Genomic DNA, 17,510 nt, shown 5'->3' on the forward strand with positions numbered 1-17,510 from the left:
TGATAAAGTCTTTGAAACTTTCCAAAATTCAAAATACCTCTTGCCATCAGAGTGCAAAGCAACTGAGCAGCTTTAACCTCAAATGACTTACGATTAGACACAGCCAAAGCAGGATTCAGAGGCTAAAGGATCAAGTGGGAAGCCGTGCGGTAGTGATGACACATACTGCCGCTCATTGTTCTGAAGGTGATTTCTCTTTCACCTCGCTCATCACGGCAGGGCAGGTGATCTGTGTGGAGCCCGTTCTCTGGTGAAAGCTGAAAGATGTTGCTGCTCAGAGGAAGCACCTCAAAGTGAAGGGAAGCCATGGTTGAGTGTGTGTGTGTGTGTGTGTGTGTGTGTGACAGCTTGAAATAGTGTCAGTGAATACTGTAGGGACGGTTGCCATATGCTGCTTTACTCTTACAGTCTTTTCATAATTAGACACGGGCTGCCTTTGAAGAGAGGGGACGGCTATAATGTCAGCTTGCTCTTCACACATACTTTATTTTCTTACTGTCACTCCTGAGCAGAAGGGACGAATGAGGAAATGCCACTTACAGCAGACATGAAACACACTCAGTGTTAATCCCCTCTTCTGGTTGCTCGCTCTTTCTCAAATACTATATGAAGCAAGGTTCAAGGTTAAGTCTTCACAACATCTCACTTTATATCATCCAACCAGCTGGATAGACATAATTTCTAGCACAGCAAATTCTTCAAAATATTTTTGTTGTTTTTGCCTTAATTGGATTACAGACAGTAGAAGAAGCAACGTTTAGGCCTGAGGCTGCTGGATTGAAGACACATCACATGTATTTTGGCTGACTGCTCCAGCAGGAGAACCCACGCAACAAATGATCACATCGATTCCTGCTTTTCAAACAATCGGATTGGCTTTATATCATTGTAAACTGAATCTCTTTGGGACTAGGACTGTTGGTCAGAAAGAACAAGTAAGATGTCACCTTGGGCTCTGGGGAATTGTGATGGGCATTTTTCTTTTTAAATTGGTTAGTTGTTTAATCGTTTTATAGACTAAATCAATTAATAAAAAAGTAAAGCCTAAAGGCTCCTTTTCACTGTTCCACATGAAAGTTGACAATGGTGAGAAAGTGTGAAATCTTTGGTTGGTCCTACATCTCACTGTGAAACACCTAACCCACCGACGGATGGTTTACTCACCAAAGACCGAAATTTAGGACCAAAATTACACAATTTGACTGCTGCTATGACCCCCGTTTACAAAACAACCAATCAGAATATCATATGAAATGATGCAGAATACACTGGCAAGCTAGCATAATACTACTGCTAAAAGCATCTTTACCTCAAACTCACTTTATAAAATTGGCATTCCATGTCGTCTTCGCTCTGGACACGAGCGACTTCACACTCCTCCTATTTTTAGGTTTTTTGATGCCTAGAAGTGCCAACTTTATGGCCAGAGCTTGTTCATTCACCAGACTTTCATCACACTGACATGCCTTAAAATGTATATCATACAGTCTGACACAGACTGAGACCAAGATTTTATTAGAGCCATCTCGCACAGTGTGGCACGCAACGAACGCCTCAAACGAGCTGATGGGAAAGTTAGAGCTGATTGTGGTTTGTTTTTTTAATATTAATCTAAACCTGTAATAATATTAATAATTTATTAATAATATTTTCTGTTTAATTCTGAACTTCCGTTAAGCAGCCAACCAACCAAATGTTAGTGTTTACATTTTGGAAGAAACTTTCCACCCCTGCTCTTCCTCATTCCTCTCTGTAGATCCACATGTCTAATGTTTCTGCGTCGCTGTGTTGTTGGTTTTCTCCTTCCTCACACACACACACACACACACACACACACAGATATCTTCTCATGTCCCTCTCCCACGCTGCGTGAGAACACACAAACAGCAACTCATGTGTTGATGCACACAAGTGACGTAGTGCAGCTCTAAATAAAATGCTGACTCACAGTCTATTTTTGATAGAGGTAGAACTTGGAAATATCTGTGACATGACGTGCGTTTTAGTTTTAATCCTCACTCACTGTTGGTGTCCTTATTGTTTCCTTCACATCACCTCTCCCTGCTCTCGTCTCCTCCCCCTCTTCTTCCCACAGAGGGGGCGGAGGGGCAGATGAGTGCTGAGGAGGAGGAGGCCCGGAGGATAGCTGAGATGGGGAAGCCCATCCTGGGAGAGCACAGCCGTCTGGAGGTGGTCATCGAGGAGTCGTATGAGTTCAAGGTGCACCATTCATCTGTTTTCGTTATGTAGTTTCCTCTGGAAGAACAGCGCCCCCTTTGTGTTTTGTGCTGTAAAAAGAAATTTGCAGATGCTCCCAGGTAGAGTGCAGGTTGGCAGTGGCTGCCAATAAGCGTTTATGAATTATTGATGGTAGCCCATGGCAGCTTTAAAGTTTATTACTCAACCAGATCATTTTATTGTAATTAAAAATAATAAAAAGAAAAGAACTGGCAAAAGAAGGCTACACATACTCTAAAATTGTCTTTTTTTTTTTGAAGCAGCAGAGTAGCAGAGCTGCGGGCAAAGAACTCTGAACATCCAAAATAAAACTTTATATGTACAGTATTTAATTCCAAGCTTGTCCAAGTAATATATAAAAAAATCTTTCCTATAGTCAAAAACCAGAGCAGGAATGTGTGCTTTTCTGGACATGTTATATAATCCACCTTTACACACTAGTGAACCCAGAGCCTAACCCTCTGACCGAGCAGGTCTACTATGGGTTTGAATTATTGCCCTCGATACAGCAGCTAGCTCGAGGCATGCAGAATTTAAACTCGCATGGCTACGTCTGCCTTTCAGGCTTCCACTGTGCTCCCTTGTGCATAAACAGCTACATTGGAGGAAGCAGACTGCGAGCAATCCAAATATTTGAAATGTTCATTGGGCTCAGTGTATTTTAAAGCAACATTAGAGCAGCCACCACCACCACCGCAGAAGCCAAGACCCACTTCCTGCCACTCCAACCATTAAAATTAGTTTATTTTACTGGCTTAGCAACGAGTCTCAATTCACGAAAGGTCCAACACACAGAAGGATGTTATATTGCTAATCCATCCGTTTTAATTGCTCGGAAATTCAAACGATGGATTCTTAATTAAGGAAACGTTCCAGTTCCCTCTGAGGGAAGTATCGTATTGTTTTACGTCTCCGAGTTTGTGTGAAATGCACAGAATAAATGATTTACATACCAACAAGCACTGAAACTCCTTAAGTCGTCAGCAGTCATGTAATTGTGTGCATTTCTCAGGAAACCGCGGCCGTTATAAGCCCTCATTTACACTTTCCCTAAATAACAAACAAATTATTGCACGCAATATTTGAAAATGGAAATGTTCAACTCAGCAGAGGAAGCAAACGAATCAAACATCCACCTCACTTTCAGCCGATTAAAAACAAACAGAAGCATGGACTGTTTGAGAATTACAGAGGGGGAGAGAGAACAAAAGGAATGAGCACTAAAACAAACATTAAAAAGCGAATGAATGAGAGCCCGTCGTTCCATCATCACTCAAAACACAGTCCACTAAAATTCAATATTCTCATCCTCTATTAGATTACAAAGTCACTTGACCCCTTGTGGAAATATAATGGGCCTTGTCTCTTATGATTTGTAGTTAGTGAGAACCAGCTCTGACAGTAATGCAATTTGGTGTGATTGGCATTTAGATTCAGTACACAGGAGATCAATGTGAGTAGACTGAGAAGCTCTGTTTGCACAAATAAATTAATCAGGGAGCAATGATGTGTCTGTTTCTGATAGTCTGAGTGTGGGTTTATATGTCCAAGGCAGGTAGGTTGTATTGTCTGCTCATTTTTTCTATTTTATAGTTAAACACAGAAGAAATGACAGCATTAAGTTTCCTTTAGTTCTGACAGAGTTCGTGCAGCTGTAGTCAAACTCTGCATATCTGTTCATATGTAGATGTTTTTATTGTTGATACATAGAAATAGTTTTTTTACTTTGAGGCAATTTAAATGTTTAGTTTGCCCAGTTTACAAGAAACACCTCTCCAATACAAATGGAGGTTTATTGTACTGAAATGGTGCCAATGTGGATGAGAAATCAAATCCTCTGCAAATAAAACTGAAGATCAGCACGGCTGGATAGAGCAGGTGTAACACAGGTTGAGGAAAATGGAAAATGATTGCTTGTGCTTTGGGTTAACTTACCCTGTGAGTTAAAGTTCTGTTGTTTAAGCTCTTGTTGCCGGCTGCCTGTAACCTCCAGTTTCCATAACCCACAATATAGTTTACAATGTATTGACAACAAGTAGTTCGGCACATAACAACTCTGAACCAATGAACAAATGAGATATAACTTGTTAGTTAGTGAGCTTTAGAGGTGCTGGTAGGTGGATTTTGTTACCTTTGAACAGAGCCAGGCTAGCTGTTTCCCCTGTTTCCTGTCTTAATGCTAAGCTAAGCTAACTGGCTGCTGGCTGTAGCTTCATATTTAACGTACAGATACGAGAGTGGTATCAAGCTTTATCTTACTTTCTACCTGAAAGTGAATAAGCGTATTTCCCCAAAAGGTCAAAATCAAAAACACAGGAGAGATCCCGACTTTTCCTGCTACATTTCCCACAATGAAACTTGACAGAATCTTTCATTAGACTCTTCCCACCTGGTAAACTCTCACACTTTCTGTTAAAGGTTTCTCTTCTCCAAGCCAAAGTCTATCTTCTCAAGACTTCAGAAAGCTCCCTGCAGAGCTGCATAAGATCGTAGTAGTCCTACTGAAGTAGCAGTAGTGCTCCTCATGACAAATAAACTGAATTTCATGTGTAAAATTGGTGGAGGGCCCCTTTAAATTATAATAATAATATAATAATAAACTTTATTTATACAGCACTGCACTTTTCTTTACATGGTTGAACCAGGATTAAAACATTTTAGGAAGCAATGAGGCAAATAAAATCAGACAATAATACAAAAATACATTACCCAATAATAAACAACAACAATAATAGTAATAAAGCAGATAAGACATGTTGGAAATAAAACAGTGTACTAGCATTAATACAAGGTTTTTTAAAGATAAGTGATTTAAAAGGTGTCACTGATTCTGCAATTATAATATGTCCATCATTTCAGTGTCTTAAAACTTCAACCTCAGCTGTTGATCTCTGTAATTCAGATATGTTGTTTCTGATATGACACAGCCTCTGCGGCCCCGCCCAGCACAGCTAACAAGCTGAGCGACTCTCACCTGAGTGACTCTGTCACCTGTCCTCGGCTGTAATTGGTTGCTAATGAGCTGTGTTGTGCTTCTGATTGGCAGAGCACCGTTGACAAGCTCATTAAGAAGACCAACTTGGCGCTGGTGATCGGCACACACTCCTGGAGGGAACAGTTTGTGGAGGCGGTTACTGTCAGCGCAGGTGAGCTGTGTGTGTGTGTGTGTGTGTGTGTGTGTGTGTGTGTGTGTGTGTGTGTGTGTGTGTGTGTGTGTGTGTGTGTGTTTTTTTACTATATTCGTGGGGTACAGAAACTGGGAGCCCACTATACTTGTGGGGTCAAAATGCTGGATCCCACAAGTTTAAAGGGCTGTTTGAGGGTTAAGACTTGGTTTTAGGGTTAGTATTAGTGTAAGGTTAGGGTTAGGGTAAGGGTTGGGGTTAGGCACTTAGTAGTGATGGCTAAGGTTAGGGAAAGGGGCTAGGAAATGCATTATGTCAATGTCGGTCCCCACAAAGATAGTGCCACACGGCTGTGTGTAAGTAGGCATATTGCTGGAGTGAACAAACAGCTGTCACGAGGAAACTCTCACACCATTTAAGAAACACTCTCATCAACTGCTGTAAGTGTGATTAATGTTTACCTGAAGTTTATCGTTCAGTATATCCATCTGTAAAAGTTTCATCATGCTGTAAACCAGCGCCCCAAGTTCCCTAACGTGCTTTAAGTAATGACTTAAAATCTATTTGTTTTATTATGATGTTTTGAAAAGCAACTGTTTAAGCAAGCTCTCTAATTACTGTTGTGTTGTGATTAGAGGTCCTGGCCTCGTTGTCTTGACTGATAATGAATAAAATCACACTGTTAACTTTATGTAAACAAAGGACTAAACTTGCCAACTAAACTTTAAAACATCTCTACCCTTTCAGAAATAACCCAGGCTGTCTGTTTTCTGACAGTGGATTTTGTTTTCAGATGTCCGTCTTTGGGCCGTTTACACTGTGTGATTTTTGGGCTCCCCAGGTGAAAGTTGACAAGTGTGAGAGAAATCAGTCCAAAGCACTGGTCTTGAATTGCACTGTGAAGTCCACCAACGGCTGATTAAGAGTTTTGCTACATTTTCAAAACATGAGAGCGAGTTGATGACATGTCTGATGATGATAACATGCCTCAAAACTGACATCATACAGTCACACAGCCTGCAACCAAGGGTTTATTAAACCCTGCTCAGTGTCAGACACTGCCACCAGCTATAATACAGTCTTCTGTCTGCTCTCTGACAAATGTAAGGTTAATTACCTGAAGTGTTTTTGGAGGAAACACATGAAGCCAAGTCTCCAATTATAGTAGTGAATGTACACAAGAGCATCATTTCGGGGCATGTGCCCCTCACTTTTATAGTTTCAGGTTGATTTTGTTACTGAAATCTCTCTGAATATTCTTCTTACCATCCAGCCACCAACGTCCAGATGAGAGAAGATCTGCGATAAAATATTTATACACTCATTCCACTCAAAGCAATGAGCTTAACGAGCAGCAGCCTGTGCTATGCCGTCTTTTTTTGCCCCGAGTCTCGCCTCTCAGGCAACTCTCCTACCTTATTGGTAAAGGTTGTTGGGGCTGAAAGGAATAGCTACAGACACTGCTCAGGGGTCAATAAAAGGGACTGCCAGCTTTGCTTGTTTTTCAGGTAATATTTTTATTGACCGTTAATATTGTCTTAAAACGATGCTACAATTGAATATCAGTCGAAGGCAAAATAGTAAAGCACAGTGTTCTTTGTAGTAAAGTATCAGGTATCTATTTACATTGTGTCCCTCCCCACTTCTGAAACCAAACCTACGCCCCTGAATGTACAACGGTCTACTAAGAAATAACAACCACTGATCATGACTCGCTAAAGGGCAACAAACCACCTGAACTTAGTGTAACTTGGTGTGTACCTGTCCTTTGAGTCATTAAAGCTCATTAAGAGCAGATGTAAAAGACTTCAACGTGTCTTTGAGTTATATATGTATTAACTCAGCTTCACAAACCGCTCTACTTAGGTATCAGAATCAGAAACAGCTGCTCACTGTCACGTCAGTGCACACAGGAATAGAAGTAGACAACAACTTTGGGATGAACACATGAACACAGACAGGGTCACAATGAACCAGTGTTTTTATTCAACCATGATTAGTTGGTGGGAGTCAGATTTGTAATTCAATGCCACCCTCTAGTGAAAGTAACCGTTCACTGCAGACGGCAATTATTCCACTCCGGTTTGGTCTGTATATTTCATCTGCATATAACCCCCTGGAAATGCTGTTTGGATTTTAATATCAATGTGTTCCTATAATTGAATGTACATGAAAACTGTCAATCTTGCACCAGCTGTGTCAGCATGTACTGTGCAGTTGTTTGGCGAGATACGTTTCTGTACGTGTTTTAAATTTGTTAAGGCCGTTCTGACTCTAATCTTCTCCGTGATTTTGCCTCATGTTCCTCCTGTTTTTCTCCCCTCAGGTGACGGTGATGATGATGAGGAGGGTCGTGAGGAGCATCTTCCATCCTGTTACGACTACGTCATGCATTTCCTCACCATCTTCTGGAAGGTTCTGTTCGCCTGCGTCCCGCCCACAGAGTACTGGAACGGCTGGGCCTGCTTCTTAGTCTCCATCAGCGTCATCGGCCTCCTCACCGCCGTCATCGGCGATTTGGCGTCACACTTCGGCTGCACCGTGGGGCTCCGGGACACTGTGACCGCTGTGGTGTTTGTGGCATTGGGAACTTCTATCCCAGGTGAGTGAATATCCTCTTTCACTGTGTGAGAGCGGGAAAGTGTAGAAAGATAACATGGGTGAGATATTTAGTAGCTGCCCAGACCACATGACAATAGCAGAACTTTTATGTCCTGATAATCATAAATCCAATCAATCTCTAAATCCAATTTAAGCATTTAAAAGAATAAATCACACCGCAAACACAACATTAATTTGCAGTTTTAGCAGTCATTTGTGGATAAAAAGATTGCTAGACAAAACACACCCCTGGGGATATCCTGGCATACTGGAACCTGTTTGTCAAGAAATACACATCCATTAAAGGAGATTTAAATTACATTTACATGAGAAAGAAGTTTCTCTGCTGAATTAACACATGAAAGGGTGTGAGTGTGCTATCCACAAAGCAAACTGAAGTGGATCTACTTGTCCCTCCACGTGCCACAGTATCTCTTTGTTTAACCAGTTTCTCAAAGCTTTTCATCGCCAAGAAAGTGAGAACAACTGGTCTTAGGTAATTCAGGACCTTGGGGTTCTTATTTTTTGCTGCAGGGACAATGATAACACGTTTCCATATTTTAGGAACTCTTTGTAGTTGAAGAGGTTGATTAAAAGTTAAATGCATACTATAATGCTGTCTGATCCAGGGCTCTTACCTACCTTCTGTTTAACAACTTTGTAACACTGTGCACTGATGTCAGTAGCAAAGCTATCCTTCACACGTTCACAAAAGCTGTTCATTAGAAGTAACACCATGCAGGGAGACTATATTGCGTATTGTGTAGTCTTGTGATTGACTTTATGCTATTCCAAACATACTTGAGGTCACAACTAAATTTGGACTTTTCCATATTTTTCCTAAAGTTTCTGCACCAACGTCCTTCCAAATTATAGCATAAGCAGTTTTACCTCACCTCCTGAAAAAGGTTATTTTTCCCAGAGCAAACTTTTCAATTTCCTACAGACCCGAGGCTTGTTATTTGAAACAGAAACAGAATTCCATCTTCCTAACTGAGTTTTTATCACCAGTTGTTTTAAATTTTGACAAAACAAATTTTTTTTTTATTATTTAATTAATTTTAATTTCCATTGGACATTTAATCCAATGCCAGCACTGCTGAATTTCTTGGAACTATGGACTCAGGACAGGACTTTACTCAGCATGTTGCCAGCCCAACTCACAACCGTGGCCATACCTTGGACCTAATGATCTGACCATTTCCTCTCTGGATGTGGAGGATTTGAGTGTCTCAGACCGTCAGTGTATCAGGTTCTCCACCTTGTTTCACTACCGCTCTATAAATACATTTACTGCAAGTAATTTCTCAGATGCCTACAGAGCCTCCTCTCCATTCTGCTGTATTAAGGCCTAACCCCTTCAGCTGAACACAGACCAATTAATCATAAAGTTTAATTCAATCTGTGGAGACTCTCGGACTCTGTTGCCCCTCTGACAGTCAGAAAACCTAGAGCCAAATCTCAGCCATGGCTGAATAGTGACACCCGTGCTCTATGTCGCAAGGCAGAACATCAAGGGAAAAAAGATAGGCTGCAGGTTTCACTTGAGATACTGAAAGGCTGTCTGGCAAATTATCAGCAATTTGTCAAAGCTTTAAGAGCGAAATATTTTGCCACCATCATCTCCAGAAACTCTCACAGTCCCAAAGCTGTGTTCCACACAATAAATTCAGGTCTCAACCCTGTTGCTGCTGCCTTGTCCTGTGCCGACCACAGCCATTTGTAAGGACTTTTTAAACTTTACCTCTACAAAAATTGATCGCATACGATCTAATATTTCCCCGCCCACCTATCATCCCTCACTGGTGTCTGCCTGCTCTGCCATCCTTAACGACTTTCAGCCTGTGTCTCTGTCACAGTCCCACATTTATGACACAATCTCTCACACAAAGTCCACCACCTGTCCACTGGACATTGTTCCTACATACTTTTTAAAGGAAGTATTGGACACTGTAGGTCCCACAATTTCCCTTATTATAAATAGCAGTCTTGCAAATGGAACCGTCCCGTCCTGTATTAAACATGCAACAGTCCCTCTCATTAAAAAGCCTAACCTTGACAAATCAGAACTAAACAATTTCCGTCCCATCTCCAAGCTCCCTTTTCCTGTCCAAAGGACTGGAGAAAATTGTCTACACACAGTATCTGTCTCATTTAGACAACAAGAACGTGGAGAAATTCCAGTCTGGCTTCAGGGCTCGTCACAGCACAGAAACTGCCCTTCTCAAAGTCTCAAATGACCAACTGTTGTCTTTAGACTGTGGTAAATGTGCCATTTTAATTATTTTAGACCTCAGCGCAGCTTTTGACACAGTTGATCATTGTATTTTATTAAACCGTCTGAAGGACCAGGTTGGCATCCAGGGCACTGCCCTTAAGTGGTTTGCCTCCTACTTAACCGACAGGGCTTTCTCTGTTAAGATTGGCAGCCTCTCCTCCTCTACTGCCCCTATCACTTGTGGAGTACCTCAAGCTTCCATTTTAGGGCCTATTTTATTTGCTCTGTACATGCTCCCTTTAGGCTCCATCTTCCACAAACACAATGTCTCACTTCACTGTTACGCGTATGACACGCAAATATACCTTCCATTGAATCCGGGGGATTCCAGTTCCATCACATCCGTCCTTAACTGCCTCCAGGATGTGAAATGCTGGATGGCAAAATGCTGCCTTCAGTTAAATAACAAGACAAAATTGATTGTTTTTGGTAACCCCCCCAACACCACGGGGAGTATAGCTGGCAACTTAGGGCCATTGACATCAAACCTTCATGCCCATGCCAGGAATTGTGGTGTCATCTTTGACTCTGCACTGAAATTTGACAAAGAGATGAACTCTGTGGTTAAAGGTTGCTACTTTCAGCTAAGAAACATTGCAAACATTGTCAAACATAGGTCTATCCTCTCTCAGCAATATGAAGACTGTTACCACCGCATTAATCTCCTCGAGGCTTGACTACTACAACTCACTGTAGCTGGGTGTTGGCCAGTCCTCTTTGTCTCGCTGCAGCTGGTGCAGAACGCTGCAGCGAGACTTCTAACTGGTACCAGGGAAAGAGACAGCATTACACCGGTACTAGCATCCCTGCACTGGCTGGCTACCTGTCAAATACAGGATTGATTTTAAGGTTCTTTTATTTGTTTTTAAAGCCACACATGGGCTGGCACCCCTGTACAATGCAGAACTTCTCTGCCCCTACTCCAACTCTAGGCCTCTTAGATCTTCACAACTATTGTTTTTAACGGTTCCATGATCGAGGCTAGTGGGTAAGCTTTGGAATAGCCTTCTGCTCTCGATCAAATGTTCCCGCTCCATTGACACTTTTAAGACAAATCTCAAGACCCACATGCGTTCAGTGGCCTTTGGATGTTCAGTGGTTTGATGTATTTTATAATAATTTAGTTTTTATAAATTGATCTTACAAGTTATATACTGTTTCTGTTTTACATTTGTGCAAATATTTTGATATTGCCTTGTATTCTATCATTGCTATTTATCATCATTATTGTGCCACTTTCAGTGCAAGTGCTTGTGTGCCTTTTTGCTACTGATGTCATTCCACACGCTGTTGTTGTGTTGTGCTGTTGACTTGAATTTGTACAGCACTTTGTTTTTAAACGTGCTATATAAATAAATTTGATTTGTTCCTTATAATGCAACATGTCTGTAATAACTGCAAGAATGTCAGTGTGAAGTTCACCACTTTTCCGCAGTATCAAAAATTTTGCCCAGAAAAGCAGCACTAAATGTGTTTTAGTGTGGATTTTTCCAATTTATAGTTTCTGCATCTGCGTGGCTGCGAGCATGGACGGATTATGAGACAACCTCTGGAAACAGATATGTAAAAGCTACCTCTGTTTGTGTGCACACATGTGTGAAGGTGCATGATTTACTCTCTCCACCTTTTTCTCTCATCCCAGACACCTTTGCTAGCAAAGTGGCCGCCATGCAGGACCAGCACGCTGACGCGTCCATTGGTAACGTCACCGGTAGTAACGCTGTCAACGTATTCCTGGGGATCGGCGTGGCATGGTCGGTGGCCGCCATCTACTGGAGAATCAAAGGGAAGGAGTTCAAGGTGGACCCGGGGTCGCTGGCCTTCTCCGTCACACTCTTCACCATCTTCGCTTTCATCTGCATGGGTGTGCTCCTGTTCAGACGCCGTCCCTCCATCGGTGGAGAGCTCGGCGGCCCGAGGATGGCTCGGCTCCTGACCAGCCTGCTGTTTCTGGGTCTGTGGTTCCTCTACATCCTCTTCTCCAGCCTGGAGGCCTATTGCCACATCAGCGGCTTTTAAAAAGGAGATGGAGGAAGTTCTGGAAGAATATTGCACAGCAACACACACACATACTTTGACACTCAGTCCATAGTTCAACATGAAACGAATGTAAGATTCATCTGTTTAATATGGCTCATTGCAGCCTGGAGATATCCTGGTCTTTGATGCAGGGATACTAAAATACTTCAGATACATGTTCACACACACACTATATGTACGCATGTATAAACCAATCATAACAAACACGCACACACAGTTACAGGCATGATGAAGGGCGAGAGGAAGTGTTTCCGAGGGGCGAGAAGTGTGAACACAGAAGGCTACTGCAGCAAAGTTAGCAGGGAGAAAGAAGTGAAGTTGACATTTTAGAGGTGAAAAGAGGGTCAGGTCAGGGTCGGTTCATTCTGTGGCATGGCAAGTTTATTTTAAAGCCAGGCGGGTTTAGGTTGGATTGGAGGGAGCTGTCCTGTAGGATCAGACCACTGATAGAGAAGAGGATGGAACAGAAACCTGTGCACACCGGACAAAATGCATCGTTGCATTGAAGGAACAACACCTTTGTTTGTCCCTCCCACCTCTCCTCTGTATCACCAACTTTACTGGTACTGCTTCACGCTTCTTCACTGAGGAGGTGGAGCGCTGTGTGAAAAAAGGAGTGGAATGTTTACAATAACAATAACATTAAGTTTGTTTACTACAGGAGGTTCTTATAAAGTGGGGATGCTTGTCAAATACACTGTATAGATGTGGGTGGTTCTCCACACGCGCTGTAAATAGTAAAAAACAGTGTACATAGAGTGTAGTGTTTTCAGTAGTCAGACAGTGAAGCCTACCACTGACAAAGTTAGAGATAGTGTAAAAAATGATCCCCCTGAATGCGTAGCTACTATTCTGTATAGAAAGTCAAAAAGAAAAGGAAAAACAACAGTCAGGTTCTTCTGTCAGAAAAGCTTCACTGTTTTTAAAATTCATGCACAGGCTGGAACAAACGTTCGTAAAGTGAAGACAGTTTAATGAGTCTGGGGCCGATGGTGATTTTGGCAACGTACTAAATAGAGACTAAAGTCTTAGCTGACAAAAACAAATTAATGATAAGCTGGTGAAATAACAGTGTAAAAGTGGATAAACATTTTTAAAGAGCCTTACCTCCCCAGCACCCTGCATTCCAGTCAGATGTGTCTCTTTACCGGATTGTAACCTTAGCCCCTCCGACAGAGGTTTTTAATGTCAAACCGAAGGATTAGGGTTTGCATGTGTAGCCAGATACAGAGCATCTTCTCATAAGTCACATATATACTATGTAAAAGGGAAATCCACCTGTAAATTACATCCCCACATTTATGTGTCTGCTCAGTGAACAGAAACTACCAGCTGTGTGTGTTGGCAGACAGGGAGGAGGCGAGATGTTTTGCCCAGTGGATGGTCTGAAAGGAACAAAAAGGACATTTTCCTCCTCAGAAGGACCAAATATGTTCTCACACACACACATGTGGAAACTTTGTTCAAGGCTTGTTGCTCCATCCAGATGGACTGAGATCTGAGTGCAGACACTGAACTACAGTCAGTCATCACTGTGTCATTGTGTGTAGTGACAAACTAATCCATTACTGTGGCATGTATCCTGGCAGACTAATCCTTTACCGTTAGTGAAAGCAGCATGGTCAGACAAACATGCATGGATGGTCGAACAAGACTTAACAGTATTACTTTACTTTCAAGAGTGAAGCCTCTAAAGCCAGTAAATTACGATTTAAGTCATTTCAAAACTGACAAAACAGTTTCCAATCATCAACATTCAGTCTACAGCGTATTGATTAGGACACAAGATCCTAATCTACACTTTAATTAGGATGCAGGATACTAGTCTACACCACACTGATGCTTCAAGATAGCACCCATACAATGCCTTAAGGAAAACTCTCAAGTAAAAATCTAGTATTCAAGTTTTCAGCTTTTTAATACTATCCAGGCTGCACTTTATTTGATGTAACTAAAACATACTGTGTTGTGTTTTTCTTTATTCTTTGGTCAACAAACTGTTAGTGTGCAGTACATGAAGGGAGTCACTGGAGGAAAACTATGAACTGTCTGAAGTTGTAATGTAACACTGGATCCAGGTGAAACTACCACATCACGTTTCTTGTCCAGTGGGAAGGGATTGTTGTAATTTGTCCCTGTCCATCCAGATGTGCTTAGAGCACAATAGAAGTACCAGAAATGCTAAAAATGACTTTCCATTTTAATGGAAAGTCTGCACATTGTTTCAAAGAACTAACTGGTGGTCTATCATCTAATGTTCTCCAGACTTTGTTTACAGGCAGACAGCTAACAGGACCACAGAAAACCTGTACAAAGCAGCGTCAGTGTCATTATAGGTTTAATCAAGACTATAGTCATAGTACCATAGCATAGGCTGTTTTCAGTGGAAAACGCATTAGAAAACACTGCCCTTCGAGGCATGTATGTGTTGCTCAGTATTACATGGCAGAGTTGGAAAACACAGTAAAATGTTCACAAGCTACTGAAACTAGTGGCTGCTAAATAAATAAGAAATCAACCAGAACTGAGCAGATGGAGCTGCAAACCAGTGAACTATATGCGGACATCCTCTGATTTGCTGTGACATTTACACACCGATATTTCAAGTTTATTACTTTTAACTTTGAGATGCATGAAGCTGAAAAGTGATGAAAAAATGTCATAGCAAATATCAAGCTGTGTGCAACATCATAGAATGATAATAAAGTAGTTAACTATTATCTTAGATTAGAAGCATCAAGGGTCCAGCATCCTTTTCTACATGAGGAAGAGTTGATTTATCATGTCGACACATCACAGTCAACGTTATTATTACTGTAATATTCACTGCCTGATATCAGTCACATTAAATATATTTCTGTGAGGACGTTGTGCTGCAGCTGCACATTTCACCCACAAATGATAAGTGCTGCACAAGTGGAATGTGTTATTACACACGATAATATCGGAAAGATTAGTTCAATTAGTTTACCCTTAACTAACTATACTTTGTAAACTTTCTAAAACCAATTTTGTATCTTTTCCTTGCAGATATAGCTGAGGTAGATTTTTTTGTACTTCTAAACAACGTTTAGAATAATATCAGTATATACAGTTGGTAGTGTAGATTACATTGTTACTGAATTTAGTGGATTAGATTTTGATATATTTCCCACAGTGATGAAGCTCCCCTTTGAAATGCTCAAACAGTGTAGTGTATCATAACCAAACAAAATCCCATCTAATTTACTGAAGTACGTTGTCTGCTGACTAGTTTGTGTCTATGTTACTAATGTATATTTCTTCTCATCAGATGATTTATTTAGATATTTATTTATTTACAAGAAGATTATTTATTTATGGATAAGCTATGCCGCAGGTCCTTGAGGCGAGCAGTGTGGAGTTTAGTTCAAGGAGTGTTGTTTTAATGTGCAATACAGGAAAAAAATTAAAACACATCTTATTTCGTTAGTGGCTTTGACAAGAGGTCAGTTGACATCTTTATCTGCTCCAGTGTTTGTTGTAACCCTCCGGCAACGTACATTTCTTCATTCAGTTCTCTTGAAGGAGGTGTTTTTGAGTGTAAGTAGCATGTTTACATGAAGAAACAGTGTGGAACATTGCCAGTATAATTGTCAGTCTCGGGTTGTCGTGAGCTAAAGAAGGACTTTCTGTAGATATTAATGGTGGCCGCGAGGCAGGTCAGTGGTGTGTGAGGTTGGAACAGTAGCTCAACTGTAGTCTACTCACTAAACCACCTGGTGGGACCAAGATTACATCACACACACACACACACACACACAGGTCTGCTGAAATCTATGACTGGGTAAAAAATGATCAGCACCAGCGGGTACAGAATGGATCAGCTCTGATTATGTACCCAGTGCACCCAGCCTTGCCCCAGCAGATGTGACCCTGGTGTGGCTCAGCACCCGAAAACAGAACTGTCCACAATGTCCAGACAATGTTCCATGTTTCCATGAACTTCTGTACTAACTGTCTGGCTTCGGCCTTTACTGTTCTGTAGCTAGATGTGATGCCTCCCCATCCAGCCTCTCCTCCTCACCCACCCCTCCCCAGTGTGTGTCTGTGTTTGCTTCCCCTCCGTGTTCCTCTGCAGATGCATGATGAAACCCCGTGTACGTGTGTTAGCAGCATGGTCTACTGTGATGGACGTCTATCGACATATTTTATCGGGCTGATTTCCCACAGTTTGAATCCCAAACACCAGAGGCTCTTTGTGAAATAAAATGAGCAAATGGCACAGACACAACCACAACTCCATACAGACATACTGTACTGAAGAGAAACACACACAGAGACAGCATTTATGGATTCAGTGTCTACTGCTTACTTGTTTTGTTACCTTTAGAAGCTGTGAAAAGAGAGCGTGCTCTGTTGTGTCAAGGCTACGTCCACAACGAGCAACACCCCGGGTCATTTGTTTGTTTGTTGATGTACGATATTTCTGCGTCTGTGTAAGTGTTCCCCCTCTTCTTCTTCTTCTTCTTCTCCCATTTGCTCCCTCCCAGGTCTTGCTCTTCAATGTGTCTCTCTGTGAAGTTTTTTCCTGTGATGATGAAAATTTCTCTCTCTGCCTGAACCTTTGTGGGGAAATAATGACCGAGTTACTACAATATCTTGTGATAGACATATACATTTATTCAATACTGTAATAAATTATTAACTAAAGATGATATTTAAGTTTTTTTATGAAATGCGGAAAAAGATTCTGAGAAAAAAATGACAACTTGTTTTTGAGAACATGGCATGAGGTGTAATGTGTTATCGAAAGAAAATTAAGGACTTAATCAAGTGAAGTTGAGCTTATTGGAATATAGTTTATTTATTTTCAAGGCGTAATGTGTCTGAGTCATTATTTTTGCTCTAAATGAGCAGCAGTCAAACCGACCATGAGACATTTTGCAGGTTAACCATAACTCTAAAGTTCTGTTTAAAATTACTGTTGGCTGACTGCAGTGTAAGTGTCCACTGTGCAGAAAAAATAAACATTGCAAAAATAAAATAAATAGAGCACTGGACTTGGTATGAGCAAGACTTTGAGAGGGATTCGAAGCAAAAAGAAAATGATTAGGACATCCTACTTCTGACCGGGCTCTTTAACTTTCAACAAGAAATGTTAAAAACTGTCACTTAATACAGAGGCTCTGGCTTTAGGGCCCCGAACCTGTGTCTGGTGGGCCCGTTCAATAACCACTGATCCATCAAACACACAACTACACACACAC

General features: G+C 41.3%; 1 protein-coding gene across 8 annotated transcripts in view; it reads left to right on the forward strand.

Moving 5' to 3' along the window:
* The window catches only part of slc8a2b (solute carrier family 8 member 2b), a 165,196-nt gene extending 148,077 nt beyond the window's left edge, over positions 1 to 17,119 (forward strand). For all 8 annotated transcript variants that reach the window (XM_044202644.1, XM_044202643.1, XM_044202646.1 and 5 more), the window contains 4 exons: positions 2,096 to 2,220; positions 5,285 to 5,384; positions 7,690 to 7,965; positions 11,885 to 17,119. In XM_044202644.1, the coding sequence (XP_044058579.1) occupies positions 2,096 to 2,220; positions 5,285 to 5,384; positions 7,690 to 7,965; positions 11,885 to 12,261 (878 nt within the window). In that variant the 3' untranslated portion in view covers positions 12,262 to 17,119. The remainder of the gene's footprint in view (positions 1 to 2,095; positions 2,221 to 5,284; positions 5,385 to 7,689; positions 7,966 to 11,884) is intronic.
* The last annotated feature ends 391 nt before the right edge of the window (positions 17,120 to 17,510 follow it).

This window comes from Siniperca chuatsi, linkage group LG7, assembly GCF_020085105.1.
Source record: "Siniperca chuatsi isolate FFG_IHB_CAS linkage group LG7, ASM2008510v1, whole genome shotgun sequence".
Classification (NCBI taxonomy): domain Eukaryota; kingdom Metazoa; phylum Chordata; class Actinopteri; order Centrarchiformes; family Sinipercidae; genus Siniperca; species Siniperca chuatsi.